The sequence below is a fragment of the Rhineura floridana genome, chromosome 2, assembly GCF_030035675.1.
Source record: "Rhineura floridana isolate rRhiFlo1 chromosome 2, rRhiFlo1.hap2, whole genome shotgun sequence".
In the NCBI taxonomy this organism is placed as follows: Eukaryota; Metazoa; Chordata; class Lepidosauria; order Squamata; family Rhineuridae; genus Rhineura; species Rhineura floridana.
In genome coordinates this window covers 12,845,305-12,863,365 of record NC_084481.1, presented here as the reverse complement: position 1 = coordinate 12,863,365, position 18,061 = coordinate 12,845,305, and the positions used below count along the sequence as shown (strand labels likewise).

The window sequence follows — 18,061 nt, the reverse complement described above, 5'->3', positions numbered from 1 at the left end:
TTTGTATAGCACTTTAAACTGATGTATCAAAGGGGTGTACAGTAAAATTAATACCAACTAGGTTAAAACACAAATCACAGATTATAGCAACTTATATGGATACATGACATCCAGAGCAAAAATACAGCTAAGCCTTAATGAGAAAAGGCTTCGATAAAAAAAAAGTAGAAAGATTTTGGCAGGCACAGAAATTTATTCAGATTTGTTCCCTTCTTTATATACCCAGGAAGGAAGCTCCATAAAACAAGAACTACCTCACTGAAGGGCTGGTGCTGCATTTTACAGCCAACCAGCCTCCTGCTGCACAAAGATTCCCCATTTGAGTATGGTGACTGGGCAGGAGTGGTCTTTCAAATCACCAGACTCTGACCTGTATAAGGCTTTGTATGCCAAGAATCCCATAACCTTAAACTTGGCCCAGCAGCATCTCAGCAGCCAGTGCAACTGCTTCAACAGAACGATCACAGGTTGATAGTTCATGTTCCACCAGCTGCAGCTTCCAGACCAACCACAAGGGCAGCCCCACTACGAGTGCTTGACAATAGGGCAATGTGCTCTAAGGTCACCAGCACATAAGCCACAGAGTGGTCCAAGTTTTTCCTATTCAGGAAGTGTAGCAGTTGGTGCACCAGCCAAAGCTGGTTAAAGGCACACCTGGGCCTCAAGTGACACATTCTAGCAAATGTAGGGTTTTCATTGGCTTTATCAACATGAAAAATGTCACTTGTGGAAAACAACTTAAAACATCTAGCACTTTTTTAAATTTTGCAGATCAGATTGGATAATGTCCTCTGAGAAAGCACAATGCGTTATGAGGAATTTTAGTCTCTGAATCATTTGCTTCTGCCTCTTTAAATTATCCACTGCAGCAGTTTTGCCTTTTTTGGAAGCTTCCATGAAAACAGGCATTTTATTCCCAGTGCAGCAGCACGTATGATGCAAACAGTAAAGTCTCATTAATGGTAAAAGACAGCAGCATGAATATCAATTCAGTTCTAATACTTAGAAATGTAAGAATGGATGACAAACGGAATGAAAAAATCACACTGGTGCTATCTATTAAACAGTTCTGTGCCATCTATTAAATAGATAAAGAAATGTTGGAAACTGATAGACTCACACATAAGCTCCCTTATGGATACCAGCATTCTTAGGGTACTTCCCCACCAGCTATGAATCTGAAATTCGATACATACCGCCCAAGATACCATGTTTACCGGAAATGCAAAAAATCATTCATCTAGCCCTTAAAATAGAGTATACTCTCTACTTGGCACTTCCATACCAGCTAGAAAGCTGTAATTTAATACACACATAAATTAAGCCTCCCTGATTATGAGAAAAGACTGATATGGGAGATTTTATGTTTAATGGTTGAGACTTATGATATCTGTACCTTCTAACAGAGGCCAGCACTGAATTAGGGGAGGGATGGAGAAATTGTGGCCTTCCAGATGTTGCTCCCATCAGCCCCAGCCAGCATTGTCAATGATGATGGGCGTTGCAGCCCAGCAACTTCTGAAGGGTCACAGATTCCCCACCCCTGCATTAGATGGAAGGTTGGGCCTCTTTTCTCTCCACAAATCTGAACAAAGATCACACGGCAGAAAGAGGGATTTGCACTGGTAGTCAGGAGGACCACTAAGTCTGAAATGGCACATAAGGTGTGAGATGTCTCCTTCACACACTTGAATAGTGCTTGGATGGAGAAGGGGAGTCCTTCACTGGCAACCAGGAATATTTCTGCATTCGCAGGACACAAGCTGCATTTTTAAAACATACTTTGATGCCTGGGCCACACTCATTTTTTCAAGCATCAGAATTGTTAATGGTGCTTCCACAACACGTCAAAATGTGAAATTTGGTTTATGTGTAGTCATAGTCCTGACTACTACAGGCACCTGAGATTGAGACATTTTGCCTCTCGGCCTTGAATCTGGCCTCACAGCCAACGCTCCAATAGAGTACACATTAATGGGACACAAAACACCACCAAATTCTAAACCAGCCTACCTTAATAGCCAGGTACATTTTTATACTTGCAGGATTTTTAAATGCATATTTTAAAAAATCCCACATGTAATCCAACAGAAAAATCTGACACATGCTTAAGAGTTAAAATAAAAAAAGGGCAAAGTGCAACACAGAACAGCAGCCAGCATTTCAACAGAAAGCAAGTCAAGCTCCCCTTCTGAGGGCATGGAGGCATGAATCAGGCTTGCCTTGAAGGAGGAGGACTAACAGTAGTGGCCAGGAACATCTGTTAGTCCTCCTCCAGAGCAAAAATACAGCTAAGCCACCAGTGCACCATAAGAGGATTCCCAGGGAATCCATGTTAAAAGTGCAGAATTCAAACTATTAACTAATAATATCAGTTTACAAAAACGGTTGCCTGAAAGATTTATACTGCCCATCGTGAAGTTAAAATTCCGTGCAATGAATTTAACATAGGTGCGAGTGCCTCCTAGGGGTGCTTCAAATAACCCACAAACTTTCATTAACCAGTTTCCCGATAGAGAAAATAGATTCGGAAGGGATTCCAAGACCCAATCAAAGGTGATTTAAGGATCACACACAGCAAAATATTGTCTCGAGGTTCATTTGCTATGAAACTAATGCTGGAGGTACCATAATTTCATACTGCATTTTCCCGCAACGCCATCCTTGCAAGGGATCAAATTCTACGTTTATAATCCTGTTTGACCTAAGAAAATGAATGGTGTCCCCTCCCCGTGTGCATCAGTTTAGTCGCCCGCCACCGCCGCCCCCCCCCGCCACATTTGGAATTTAGATAAATTGATCTTACTCGTTCCAACAGGAGTGAATGCCTGACTGTTGGAAATACTGCAAATGCTCAGTCCAAGTTAAACTGGGTTTTAAACGGAAGGTGAAAACACCAAAACCGTCGGCTCGCTCGCTCTCTTTCCCACACCAGGCAGGGCAAGCAGGCTAGGCATGAGCAAGTCTCGGGGAAAATGTGCACACTTGGAAAATCCTTACCTGTGCCGAAGCCATAGCCAGAAAACAGCCGCTGACGGCAAGAAGTCCCAAGGAGGCTGGCATTCTGCTCGCCCCCGAAGATTTCTGAGTGTTAAGTTGGAAACACCTCCGGGCTCCAAGCAGAAATAAAAAAGGCGCCGCTGAAGCCCGGTGGAGCAGATGGGAATTTGGGAGGAGATGAGGAAAGTTGTTTGTCGCTCCCAAGGCCGCTCCAACAAGCACATCTGAGCCGCTCCGCAAAAGTCTGCGGTCAACTTTCTCCTCCTCCTCCTCTTCTTTTTCACGGTGGGCGTCAAAGCGGCACGCAAGCTTAGCAAAGGAGCGAGACCCTCCCGCAGCGACCGGCCATCCGCAGCCGAAGGCTCCAGGCAGCCGCGGCTTCCCTTCTTTCCACTCGGGTCGGGGAACGCAGGGCAAGGAACGGAGACATGCAAATACGTTAAACGACTACAACGTGGGTAGCGGGAGGAGAAGACGGCACTCTCCTGACTTTCCCAAGAGGGCCACGATTAGGATTTCCCGCGGGGTTTCCTTGGCTAGCAATTAGCAGCCCGCGGGAGGAGTGGCCCTTTGGGAAAAGAAAGTTAACCCTTTCCGTGATCTGAAGCCCCTCACCAAAGGCTCATGGGTGAATGGAGAAATGGAAACAGAAATGGATTGCCTTCAAGTCGATCCCGCCTTATGGCGACCCTATAAATAGGGTTTTCATGGTAAGCGGCATTCAGAGGGGGTTTCCCATTGCCTCCCTCTGAGGCTAGTCCTGCCCAGCTGGCTAGGGCCTGCTCAGCTTGCCACAGCTGCACCAGCCAGCCCCTTCCTTGTCCACAACTGCCACCTGGGGGGCAACTGGATTTCTTGGGACTATGCAGCTTGCCCATGGCTGCACAGGTGGCAGGGCACGTAACTCCTGAGCCACTCATTGTGGGGTGATCTTTACGTGGCCCTTGACACCCAGGAGACAGGAGCAGGGATTTGACCTCACAGACTCTGGACTCCCAGCCAGGCTCTCCTCCCTACTATGCTATACCAGCTGTTGGGTGAATGGACCGAGGTTAAAAAACAAACAAGCAAACACAAAATAGGAATTAATTTGACAGTTCTCACTGTGGGAAGAGGTAAGAAGTGGGTCCTCCACCCCCGAAGGATCTGTATTGGGATCACTGCTTTTTAACTTGTTGATAAAAGATCTGGAGTTAGGGATAGGCGGTGAGGTGGCAAAGAGCTCCAAAAGGATCTCTCCACACTGGGTGAATGGGCATTAAAATGGCAAATGTCCTTGAGTGTAATTAAATGTAAAGTGATGTACATTGGGGCAAAAAAAACCCTAACTTGGCATACTGTATACATTTAAGGGGTCTGAAATGGTGGTTAACTGATCTGGACAGAGATCTTGAACTCTTTGAGCTCCCTCCAGACAACATGTTTATTCAGCGTTCATCCTGATTTGCTTGCACAAAGCTTATGTGACAGACTGTGTCAGGTCTTTATTAAGTATTTGTTTTTATTTGTTCACAGGCCAGTTATAAGACAATGTACATTCATACTGACTCGCTTGCAAGGTGTTTTCATGTCTTGTTAATCATGCCTTCATCTTACACTGTTCAATGCATTTTCACATCACTTTCCAAATGACAAAAAGTCCAGGATTTTACAAAAATGGGTTTGTTGTGCTGGGGCAACAGAACACTTTAAATATGCAAACTTAAGTTTCTGGTATGTTCCTGAATTCCTCCTACAAAATATTTACAGTCTGGACTTGCCCTTGGAAAGGGATTGAAAATAAAACCATCAATATAATACGTGTGGTGTGACCACGCTTTGAATACTATGTACAGTTCTAGTTGCCACACCTCAAGAAGGATATTGCACAGGTGGGAAAACGTGCATAAAAGGGTAACCAGAATGAGCAAAAGAATAGGGCAAGTCCCTTGTGAAGAAAAGTAACAATGTTTAGGATTTAAAAGGACTTTTTAGTTTAGATCAAGGCAAGTCAGGGAACAACATTATGGAGGTATATAAATTATGCATGTTGTGGAAAAGTGGGTGTACTTAAGTTTTTCTCCTTCTTGGAAGAGTAGAACCTGGGGTTATCTAATAAAGCTGTATTTGGGAGATTCAGGACAGACAAAAGAAGGTACTTCTTCACACAGCACATAGTTAAAACTATGGAATTTGTGACCACAAGATGTAGTGATGGCCACCAACTTAGATGGCTTTAAAGGGGGATAAGGTAAGTTATGGAGGATAAGGCTCTCAATGGTTTCTAGCCATAGCAGGTATCATGAGCAGAGACAGTGTGCTTCTGAATTCTCACTGCAAGGGAGCACAAGCCAAGAAAGTGCTGTTACACTTTCATTTCCTGCTTGTGGGCTTCCCACAGGCATTGGGTTGATCACAGTGGGAGGTAGAAATGCTGGGCTAGGTAAGCCTTCGGTCTAATCCACCAGGGTGTTTCTTTCATTTTATTTTAAAAGGCCTTTTGAAGTATGTGCATTTTTGTGCTAATCTTCTCTCTTGACTGTAAGTAAAAATCTATCTCCAAACTGCAAAACAGCCTCTGTGAATATGGAAGGATTATAGATTAAACTGATCAGTGACATCCATTCTAACAGAAGGATAACTCCTTATTAATTCAAAATATGAATATTTAATGCTGAAGTCTCTGCAGATTTCAAAGGTCTCAGTAACATGAATTTCTGGAAGGGAAGCCACACAAAGGTTCCTTTGGCTCAGTGATCCTGACTTTGGGATGAAAATAGTCCTTGAGATCAAAAGGCTGTTATGAGCTTTATAATAGATATTTACAAAGATTGCTACTATAAAACTTCCAGATTCAAGTGGCAATAAAGATCACCCCAAATGTGTTCAAGACAAAAGGAAACAAGCCCATCTGGCTGTGCTTCTCCTTATCCTCGGGTGCAGCTATGAAGAGAAAGCAAATGAAAGCACAAACATGTCCAAGAACTGCCACACAGTACTTAGAACTGTAGTCAAAACTGAGATCCTTTTGTGATCCTGGCAGCAAGGTCCACACCCTATAGCCCGGTCATGACAAGAGAGGCTATGGTTTGGTTCTGTCTGTTCACCAATGTCCATATTCTTTTAAACAAAATCCAGTTAGGAACCCTAGAACAGTCTCTTTAAACAAAAATTTTTTTTTGTTTCTAAGGTTCCTGCAAAACAAATTTATTTTTCATTAACAGCCACTTTTGGAGCAGAAGGGAAAACCCAAGAGCTTGTAATAATATAATGTATTTTTAGTGTACCTGCCAAAATGTTATAATCAGCTCATACCTTTAATGTGCCAGTTTGCAGACATGCAAATGGATCCAAATCTATTGCAGGGCCAAAGCACAGCTTTTCTTCCCAGAGAGTACGGTTCAGAATTACCTCGTACATGAATATTTGATCAATAAGATAATTTATTTAATAATTTTTTGAAGTAGTATGCAGCTATGGCAACATCAATTCTCATGTCACAAAGCTTTTGTTCATCTGCAGTGCCAAGTCTTGTCCAGAAGGTGAGGAGACACTGTGACTAGACCAGGTACACACAGATCCAGTCTGAGAACACTATTTATGTTGGTACATACAAAGTATTGAATGATCTTCACACACAGTCTCAGTAACCTTTACAACAATCATGTAAGGTAGGATGGGAGACTGAGGCAGAGAATGGTTTGCCTAAAGCCACCTAGTGAGTTCACAGCAAATGTGAGATTTGAATCAGGGAATTCCTGGATCAGGCTCATAACTACTATGCTTAGCACTGTGTGCTCTCTTAATAGTAGTATTGCCCATCAAAGCAACAGCAGCAACAGAAAGGCTAGGGCAGTGGTGGGGAGCCTGTGGCCCTCCAAATGTTGTTGGACTCGAACTCCCATCAGCCCCAATCGTTGAGAGGATGATGGGAGTTGCAGCCCAGCAACATATGGAGGGTCACAGGCAGCCCCTCTCTGATTTAATTACTACTTCTATGCTGGAGGGTACATATACACATATTCCTGTGATTGGCAATTGCATATCTATGGAAGCAACCAGGATGAAAGACTTTTAACTTTGTTTGTCCTCCATCTTGATGTATAAAGAACTTTAAAAAGAAAAACCCTTAAAAACTGACATGGGTCAAATTTCTAAGAGATGATTTCTTTCTTGTCAACAGAAACAAGGCAATGAATTAGAAAGTACAGCTTCTTTGACTTTTCATTTGGCCAAAACAAAAATGGATGGTGCCAAGTCACCATTTTGGACTATGCATCAGACCAATGTATATATTACATCATAAACCATTTAAATTACTGTACCTGTAGACTTCTGGCTAATGGCCAGAACACGCTAAAGCTAGCTAACAATAAAAAACCTCAGAATGACAATGGTGTAAGAGCTAGTGATGCATGGAGGTGTTTTTTCTCCAGGCCTAAATCTGTCACTTAGAAAATGAGACTTTGACTGCTCAGAGAGCAGATGGATGTTCTCGTATGAAGTCTATTTTTTGACAGTCCCTATGCTCTAATGGCACAGATGTTGGACACTGACTTGGGAGGCCAGAACAATATTTCATTTCAGTCACTGACTCATTTGTAAATTTCCATCTTCATGGAAAATCAAAACAAGCACATTTACTTTCAACTGTTGCTGTAAGGATGAAAAAACTACAATCCTATATGTAAGGGGTAGGAAACCTGTGGTCCTCCAGATGTTGCTGGACTACAACTCCCATCCTCTCAGACTTTTGGCCATGCTGGCTGGGACTGATGGGAGTTGAAGTTCAACAACATCTAGAGGGCCACAGGTTCTTCACCCCGACATGTGTTTATTCAAAAGTAAGTTAAGTTCAATTAGGCTGTTATCCTGTGAATGGGATTAAGCCTAAGGCATTTTTTGAACCAACCTGTTGTATTGTATAAAGTTATTAATATTGAGAGTAAAATGTTTTGAGACAGGATATTAAAATTCTGCCATTGTTTATATGAGTAGCATTTCCCTCTACCTCTCAGAGGGCTATCACCATTATCTGGAAAGCAGAACAGAAAGGAAGAGGCAAGAGAAAGCCATAGGAAAACATACAACGGTGTGTTACCTATAGGTATATGCAGTGCGCAGATGTGGGGAAGGCAACTTTATCAGTGCACCCAACATTTGTGCACTACTGTGGCATAGCTCCACAGGGAATTATGCAAGCTCCTCATAATGTATAGTAGTGGACACTGTGTGTCACTTTTGCATACGTTCTTCCATTAATTCCATCCTTTTGCTGCTTTAATCTGAAATTTGTAAAAAGTCCGTACGAAATTTTGCATGGAAATGTGTATACAAATATACTTCTAAAATATGTTTATACACTTGAGCAAAGTAAGGCAGAACATTCTGGAAGGATGAATACGGTGAGAAACCTAGTGCAGTTTCACACATTTGTATTGGAATTCAAGGACTGGATTTCTCAAACATACTTAGCTTTGCGCATTAGAGTTATTGGTGGACTGAAGATCATTGCTTCAAGCCCTAGTGCGATCACGTGTGCTTTTGTCATGGATATTAGAGAAAAGTAGACTGAAGTCCATATACTAGCGCAGCCATTGCCAATCTGGTGTCCTCTCTGATGTTTTGGTCTACAAGTCCCATCAACCTCAGGCTGGGAGTTGTAGTCCAAAAGATCTGAGAGGACACCAGGTTGATGAAGACTGGCTTAATGCATAATTTCACTTAGTTAAAATTAAGTTTGTATCATGACATGAATTGTTAAGAAAAGGATAGCTCCTTAGGAATCTTTTGAAATGTGTTTTGTTTTCTACAATTGCCACTGTTATCTGTTTTGTGTATGTTCTATGCTCTCACACCGTAACTTATGTAAATATTGTCAATATTTTATAAATACATTTCTCTCAAGTAACTGGCTCATATTTTAATACGTCTGTACAATATATGTCAGAACCCATATGAACTTCAATTGTGTATTTTTAAAAAATCTCACACATTCTGGTTAAAACACAAGCAACTTGTGGTTTGCTTAGCTACTGGGGCATAAGAACTTATCTGTCAGAAGCATATTGTCGAACTTTGGGACAGTAAATAAAGCTGCAAGATACAGGATGCACATTCTAATTACTTTATTTTCTATGTACAGTTTAAGTAAATGAAACAGCCAGCGTAATTAGTTTATTTATTATTATTATTTATTAGATTTATATCCTGCCCTTTCTCCCAGTAGGAGCCCAGGACAGCAGTTTAGCAAGTCAAGATAATAAAAATACATCCAGAACCAAGGTAGGGTACAAATATATACATTATGATACATTAAATAAGTGCTTTGAACATAATTTCCAGCTAGTGTGCAGTATTTAAAAGGGTTAATTCTACTTTTTCCCCATTTTGTGGCACCTTCCAACACAACAACATTCCCTCTGGCCTCGAATGAGACTGTTCACACAAAGTACAATGCCATTTCCTGTATATTCTAGAGCAATGTGGGCTGTCATTTAAGGACTACACCAGCCTTTTCCAACCTTTAGGTCCCCAGATGTTGCTGGACTCGTTCCCATAATTCTGACCATTGGCCATACTGGCTGCGGTTTATGAGTGTTGTAATCAAGCAACATCTGGGGACCCAAAGGTTGGGAAAGGCTGGACTATACTATACTGACATAACATTAAAAAAACACCAAAAAACTCATAGCCTGAGATGGTCCATTCTCTCTTCCCAGCTAAAAGAGTATGTTCGTTCTAGAGATTATTTACTCTCTATGCACACATGTATGGAATCCACACAGCAAAATTAAAAGGAACATATTGCACTGACCAGAACTTGAATACTGTATAAATATGTGCTTCCAGAATACTGTGCTAGCACAGTCAGGAACCTCATGACAACCATCAAGTTTCAGGTGCCTGGCACTAAACATTTCAGATACGAAACTGAATGGTAATGACTGCTTTATGGAAAGTGGAGGAAGTTAGTACCGGATAACTTGAAATGAAAAGTACAAATTTAAATACTAACCTATTTAGACGAGACAAGCTACGCTAAACTTGCCAGACTTTGCTACCTTTCTTTGAATATGCTCCCACCACTGTTTCTTTGAATATGCTTCCACCACTGTTTCCTGGTGGAAGTTACAGCGAGTGTGAACTGTTAATAGCAGAAATACTCCTTTGTCCATCTGTGGCTATTTTCCAGTGTTGACTGCATTGCTCCCAGTCTTAAATCTAGAGAGATAATAATTACAGACTGTGTGTGCATCTGGTTACAGGTGCAACAGGATGAACAGTATAACTTTAGATCAGCGATCACATTTGAATCCCCTGAAAATAGAATACTATTAGGGAGTATTCTAAAAATGCTAATCTCTATTAGATTAGGGAGAGAGATGAGCTGGATCTCTGTCCTTGGTGTGCTAGTTTTCTTCTTGAAGGAGGTTTTTTTAGAAACAACAACATGTGACAACACTGAAAAGTTATATTACCCTGATACGCAATCCACATTCCACTGCCACATTCTGCTGTATGTGTAGACCAGAGCTGTGCATCTCTATCTCACCTTATACTTTAATAAATCCATGGAACTCTCTAAAATCTCATCCATGTTATGCTTGCAGGCAGCTTCAGAACAATCAACAGTGTACTGTTTGTCAAAAGAACGTTACAGAACAGGAATGCTTTTCTTTTAGTAACGGTAAGGGCACCTTGCTCTATGTACATATTTTTAGGCACAGGAGTAGCTCATGAGAATGCTTTCAAGGCTTTAAGTTGTCAAGGCAAGGCTTCAAAGGAAGCTGCTTTTATCCTCCTGCCTTCAAGGTACCTGCTATTTCGCACAACCACTAAGTTCATAGAAATACATACCTGACATTGTTACCATGCTTCTTAGGTTGAAATGACATAATGGAGCAGCCATGCTTCCACATACTTCACATACAGTAGAATTTGTTCTCTTACATGAAATGGAGCAAAACCATGCTCCACAATACACATTACACACATGTAATATTTTGTCCTTGGGCAAGTAAAAGAAACAGTCCCAGGAAAGGTACCTTCTCCTTAAAACTCTTGCAACAAACCAGCCCTTACTTAAACCAGCTAAATTGTTAACACTGTTGCTTAAACGAGAGATTCAGATGGATGATAGCACCTCTCTTAATTAATGAATGTTTTTATAGCACACAAAGCTGGAGATTAGCAGATGTATAGGGAATATAAGGGGTGAAAGCTCAGTTACAAACACCCATTTATTAAAACTGGTTGTCAAGATTTCACATAAAGACAGCTGCGGACTTGAACAAACCAAAATAATACAATGGATGGAAAGCTAATTAAGAGTTGAACCCCTCCCCCAATGTGTACACTGAAAGGGGTAAGTCAGAATTCTCCAACATGGTAATCTCCAAAGTTTTGGACCCCAACTATCATCCCTGCATACTGGCTGGGGCTGGTGGGCACTGCAGTGCAACACATCTGGGAGACAATAGTTTGGGGAAGGTAGGATTATGGCTAGCACTCACTCCAGACATGACAATTCTGTGCATTCATATCAATTTAACTCTAAACCAGAACTAAATTCCTGACTGATGGATAACTGTGACACATTCTCACCGTAAGACTCATCTGGCTTGAGAGAGATACTTTGAAGACAGCTTCTCAGCTTTCATCAAAGAACTCCCATCTGCTATAGGCGTTGCATAAATGGAGGGGAAGTTTCTATAGGAAGATAAAACAGCAGTGGAGCTTATTATGGCTGTAGGCTTTCTAATGACAATGGTTAATGGGCAGAGATTGGAAACTTGTAGCACTCCAGAGGATGTTTCACTACAACTCCCGTTGCTCCTGACCATTGGTCATGCTGGCTGGGGCCGATGGAAGTTATAGTCCAACAAAATCTGGGAGGGCCCTGAAGTTCTTCAGCCCTGGTTTAGGACTCCCTGCTGCATAGAGAAAACAGGTTATGAAAGTAAACTAATCTCAATTGTAGCACATTATCTGAGCGCAAAGCAATATTCCAGATATTTAAGGTTTAGGGACAATGTTAACTTTGCCTCCTTAATTACAAAACACCCCTATTTTTACTGGCCTTTATTATGTACAAACAAAAGTAAACATCTCATATTCACAAAAATGAATTAAAAGTGCATATTCTCAGGTTGTGAAGATACCCAGATCATCTGGTCTATTATCTCACACACACACATACCATCTCAGTTCAACAACTGTTAAGAGCACCAAGTACTTCAAATGAGTTTCCACAGTGCCAAAGGAATGATTGCTTAGACAACCTAGTTTGTTAACACAACCTAAGTGTCTTCAGTATAGAGGCTTGAGTATTATGTTACACAAAACTGGGTTGAAATGAAAAGAAACCAGGAATATCTACACTGCAGAACTGGTTATTTAAGAGAAAAGACGTACTAATGAAGAGCAACCAAGTGCCCCTTGTGAGTTGGGGTGGGGAGATGAACGTGAGAAAGCTAACTGTATATTTCATGGTACCACATAGAAGTTTCTAGCAAGAATAAGGTATATTTTGATATATGAACTCAGCTAGTCAAGGAGCTTCCTCTTGAGAAAATTTGGTTTGTTGGTGTATTTTATTCGAAAGAGGACGGCTCTATTTAGTGCACTATGTTGAAATCTAAGGTGGAGTACAGAGGGACAAGTTGCCCTTCAGTGAAATATCTGACTGCATAGAAGTTTGATACTATTAAAAGAAAAGCAGGGCCAAGTGAGAAAGTGGTATGTTGCTAAATGGCTAAAATCCTCTAATACTGCTCATGGAAATCTGCAAAATAACATCAGTGCATAACAGACTAAATTACACATTAACACAGAAATCAACCTTTATCACAGCATTGGCACTAATAAACGGAATTACTTGGTTCCTCATGATTTCAATGTTTTTAAAGAGTCTATAGTACCCTCACTGCAACAGTCTTGATTTGGGGCCAGCATGCCCACTGTTTCATATTAAGACATTTTATACCTTGTGCAAGAGCCACAGGCCTCTTCCGTGTAAGGCATCATCATGAACAGATTTTCAGCGTACCCAGTACAATTTACAGTAACCCGTGGAAGACACAGCCTTAGTGCAAGGCTAATATATTTGATGGTACCATTTGTGTCTTTCCAAAGATGTAATTCAATTGTGATTCTGAACACTATCCTCCAGTCTCTTCCATTAATGTTCCAACACCTAAATTTAAAGTGCAGACTTCATTCACCTGATATATATAGTTTTTGAGGCAGTGCTCGAAGATCCTTTAGCTGCTGTTGAAGAGACTGAGTTGGGAGGGGATGTGTGGAAGAGCAACATTAGCTTGAGGTTTTTACTCATCAGAAGTTGCCATTCCATCACATCTGCTTTACCTTAGCAGTTCAGGCCCAGCCCTGTCCAGTGATCTGGCACCATCAAAAAATACTTGTCCATTGCTTCACAAAATCTAGTCCGGTACAATTCTGGTGATACTACAGTTGGCATCTTACCTAATGTAAAGTGAAGAAAATGTTTTCTTAGAAATTTCAACAGGAACACAATAATAACTAAAATGTTATATTTTGATTATATTTGACAAAGGGCCAAAAAACACAAGACTTTAGACAATTAAATCAGCAAAGTAAAAATCAAACAGGATTATTCCCTCCCCCTGGCCTCATTTAGGGATGGAATAATACAAGAGGCATTAGCACAAATTTTGTGGTAAACATGACAACTGGAACCGTACCTTGAGATCCAACTGAAGTATACAGTTACATGACATTTATTCTCAAGCTGCAGACAGTGCTCATTTATAAGCAATGCTTTCTGAAGGCTAAGACTTCTTAGACTCACCTTGTCCTCCTAAGATGCCTGTTGACTTAACGACCATTTCAAGCTTTTTGTCCCAAGTAAATGTGCGAATGTAATCTGTAATTAAAAAGTTAACGTGGCTTGGGTTTAGATGGTTTGATTCTTTACAGAATTTGTGCCATTAAGAATTATATTTACATCTTCACAGTTCCTTCTCTATATATGACACCTCCTCATTTCCCCACTTCTGCATTATTCATTCATTTCTTTTCCTAGTTTATCTTGAGACACCATGGAAATGTAGCATTTTCCTACAGATTTTTACTAACCAAAATGGCTTTTAAAGCATCAAAAATCATACAAAACACCAATTTTAGTAATGACTCAAAAGAGCTGTGAAAGAATAGGACTTTCAGCCATTTTGTGTTGGGTTTTGGTTTTAAACGTGAGTTGTAAAATTATTGCTTTTTGCAAGTTAAAGGTTGCCCAACGTTGGAGGGTCAAATGTTCACAAGAAGGTTTAAAGTGCAAGCAGATGGTTTTTAGGAAGTTGTACACTGGTGAGTCAATAGTTCAGCCTAGGAACCTGGCAATTTGGGGGAAATATAAACTTAATTAGGACTTTATCTCCTTCTGATAGGTTAAAAGGTTGGGAGGAACAGTGAAAATGTCATATACAAGTCAAACTAGAAAATATGTTAGAAATTTGTGGAATCAGAAACTTGAAGACGTGAAGAACTGAAAGAAAGAAAAAACATAGGTTTGAGAACTGGAGCACCTGAAAATGTTAGTGAGCATGGATGGGCACTGCAGCAGAAGCAAGGAAAAACACAAAGAGACCCAGAAGCTGAACAAAAATGTAAATGTACTGCCTTCAAGTCGATTCCGACTTATGGCGACCCTATGAACAGGGTTTTCATGAGGCTGAGAGGCAGTGACTGGCCCAAGATCACCCAGTGAGCTTCATGGCTGTGTGGGGATTCGAACCCTGGTCTCCCGTATTGGCTTGGTTGGGAAAACAGTCAAAGATAGGTATAGCTGGATGCTTTCATCTGTTAATTGTTTATTTGCTTGTGAAGATAACTTCTCAAACCATAACATTAGCTGCTTTCTAAAATAATTTTTTCAAGATCTGTTTGCCTTGCTAAACCCTTAAGTAAAAGCATATTTTGTTTTGTTAAAAAAATTGGTCTGAGGCTTTGTTATTCAACCCACACTTAAGTGTCATATCATTCTTCTCAGTTAAAGTCAAAAAGGTTGAAGGGCTGTTTAGTGGAGGTAGCCAGAGATATATCCACTTGGTGGCAGCAGTAAAGCTAACAAGGAGGGGTTGGTTTGACTGGTTTGCTTGCCTGCCTGCCTTCCCTCTCACAGTGCAGGCTAAAGTCCATGGCATTATAAGAGCAGACAACCAGTTATTTGCAGTTGACAACAGTATCCCAAGATAATACGGTTTTCAGAGAAAAGTTATTCTCAGTGCTCTGTTCTTAAATATGATTCAGAAGGATGACACAAATGTTTTACAAAGGGGGAAAAAACATGTGAAGCCAATTCCAAAATGCTAAGGCTTGCTTTTTACAATCACACTGAGGCTGTACAGAGTACAGACGCACCTGTCTCATGTTGGAATGAACTTCTGGAGGTTGAATGAACAGGGGTTGCTAACCAGTGGCCTCCAGAAGTTGCTGGATTACAATTCCTATCAAAACTGACAATTGACCAGGCTGCCTGGAACTGATGGGAGTTAGGTCCAACAACATCTGCGGGTCAACAGGTTCCTCATCCCTGAGAATGACTATTTGATTATATTGCAGCCCTTAAAATTTGGGTTCTGATTTTTAAAAGATACACTGGCATTTGTATGGTCTAATGAGGAGTGTGGAACTTACGGTTTTCCAGATGTTGCTGGAACCCAACTAATATCATCCCTGACCATTAGCCATGCTGGTTGAGGTTGATGTGAATTGTAGTCCAGCTACATCTGGAGGGCCACTGATTCCTCACCCCTGGTCTAACTGAATCTTCAAGGATGAAGAACTGTGGACATTACACCTTGAATTAAATGAACCAAATGTTATACATATTGTAGTAAGTTGAGCTTTTCATAGACAGAATTCGTAAGCTATTAGATGATTGTTGGGTTAGAAAATTCCTGTTCATTTTACAACACAGACCACAAAGTGGGTAATCTCTGTGTCCCCAACCAAACATTCACAGCATTAGCTGTGGCATGAGACAACCAAGTAGTATTTAAGTCCACAGGTCTCGTCTGCAGTGTGGACCATTTGCCACATCAAGGCAGTCCCATGCACCCATGTCTTACCATGTCTTCTATGTACATGTGAAGATGATCTCAGATGGGCTTTCAGCTCCACCTTGTAGTTAAAAGCAGAATAGCACTGATTTTTCTTGCTCCTTCCAGCTTCCCCTTAGCCTCAGGAAATCATTTTTCAAATGACAAGCCACACCAAAAACATGAAAAAAAACCCGAAGAGTGTATACAAACCAACAAACAGCACTCTCCACACCAGAAGACAGAAATAGGTAAAGAAACAGGCAAAGAACATGTCACATATATAGTAAAGGAAATTTCAGACATCAGCCCAGCGAACAGAGCACAGAAGGCAGCCCCAGCCATGTAGGGAGAGGCTCTGAGATCATCAGTTTATCTGAAGGAGCGCCTCCAGCATCACCAAATATGCCGCCTGACGAGATCAGCCACACAAGACCTTCTCTCGGTCCCACCAGTTAGAACAACTAGGCTGGTGCGGACCAGAGAGAGGGCATTTTCGATGGTGGCCCCCACCCTCTGGAATTCCCTGTCCTATGACCTTCGCCATGCCCCCTCCCTGCCAAGTTTCCTCCGAGCCTTGAAAACCTGGCTGTTTAGGCGGGCCTACAAGCTTCCTGGGGTGGACTAGTCTTATTTTGTTACAGTTGTGGGTGGTTTTAGCTCATTATAGTTGAGGTTTTGGGGTTATCTGTTGGTATTTTATATGTTGTATTTTATCCTATTATGTACGTCGCCTAGAATGGCCGTTAACCCGGCCAGATAGGCGACTCAGAAAGAAAATTTTATTATTATTATTATTATTATTATTATTATTATTATTATTATCTTTACATGTATGTGAAATACCGTTTTACAGTAAGACCAAAGGTCTCTTCTCCTGTGCATGTAAGATGATCTCAGATGGGACATACCCAAGCTGACCCATAAAGGGTGGGGAATTAACGAACGGCGGCCTATAACTTTGAGGAACAAACTGCAGAACCCCTCTCCCAAAGGCTGACTCGGCTGAGGCGTACTTATCAATGTTGTAGTGCTTGATAAATGTGTTTGGAGTAGCCCAAGTGGCCGCTCTGCATACCACATGAAGGTGTCACTCATTAAGTGAAAAGGCTGCTGAGGTGGTCACTGACCTGCTAGAATGTGCCATCACCTTAGCTGGCAGCCGTAAATTCTGACTGGTGTAGGCTTAAGGAAATGCAAGCCTTAATCCATCTGGATAAAGTGGAGATTGACACTTTTTTCCCCAATGAAGAAGGGTGAAAAGAAACAAAGAGTCTCTCTTATGAAAAGGCTCGGTTCTTTAAATGTATTTATTTATTTATTTTATTTTATTAAGCTTATATACCGCCCGACTAGCAAACAGCTCTCTAGGCGGTGAACATAAAAACATATACAATAATAAAATTACAGGATCTAATACAAGAAGTATAGAAAAGTACACCATCGAAAATAAAAATTACAACATTTACTCAAATTAACTTAGATTAAAATGCCTCAGAGAAGAGAAAGGTTTTAACCTGGCGCCGAAAGGATAATAGTGTCTGCGCCAGGCGTACCTCCTCGGGGAGACTATTCCACAATTCGGGGGCCACCACTGAGAAGGCCCTAGATCTTGTTACTACCCTCCGGGCCTCCCTATGGTTCGGGACCCGGAGGAGGGCCTTCGTAGTAGACCGTAGTGTACGAGCCGGTTCGTATCGGGAGAGGCGTTCCAGCAGATATCGTGGTCCCGCGCCGTATAAGGCCGCTTCTTTCAGACAGCCAGGGACCAATCCCTCTCGCAAGGAGGCATTTATCACTTCCTTGGCCCAGCCAGCTGTTCCCTCCTTGCTAGTTTTTATAAGCCAGGAGGGGCAAGGATCGAGTACCGAAGTGGTTGCACGTACCTGTCCAAGCACCTTGTCCACGTCCCTGAACTGAACCGACTGAAACTCATCCAACAAAACATGACTAGACTGTGCTCCAAACACCTCATTAGGACTAACTGTCATAAAATG

At 41.4% G+C, this 18,061-nt stretch overlaps 2 protein-coding genes across 11 annotated transcripts in view; both read right to left on the bottom strand.

Annotated features, from left to right (window-relative positions):
• The window catches only part of PTH2R (parathyroid hormone 2 receptor), a 76,878-nt gene extending 73,285 nt beyond the window's left edge, over nt 1-3,593 (bottom strand). For 3 of the 4 annotated variants that reach the window (XM_061607834.1, XM_061607836.1, XM_061607835.1), the window contains exon 1: nt 3,001-3,593. In XM_061607834.1, coding sequence (XP_061463818.1) covers nt 3,001-3,063 — 63 coding nt within the window. In that variant the 5' untranslated portion in view covers nt 3,064-3,593. The remainder of the gene's footprint in view (nt 1-3,000) is intronic. The other variant, XM_061607837.1, reaches the window with a different exon arrangement.
• A 5,562-nt stretch (nt 3,594-9,155) lies between these two features.
• Nucleotides 9,156-18,061, bottom strand: part of PIKFYVE (phosphoinositide kinase, FYVE-type zinc finger containing) — a 139,079-nt gene continuing 130,173 nt past the window's right edge. For all 7 annotated transcript variants that reach the window (XM_061607829.1, XM_061607828.1, XM_061607827.1 and 4 more), the window contains 2 exons: nt 13,814-13,888; nt 9,156-13,467 (listed from right to left, as the gene is read on the bottom strand). In XM_061607829.1, the coding sequence (XP_061463813.1) occupies nt 13,352-13,467; nt 13,814-13,888 (191 nt within the window). In that variant the 3' untranslated portion in view covers nt 9,156-13,351. The remainder of the gene's footprint in view (nt 13,468-13,813; nt 13,889-18,061) is intronic.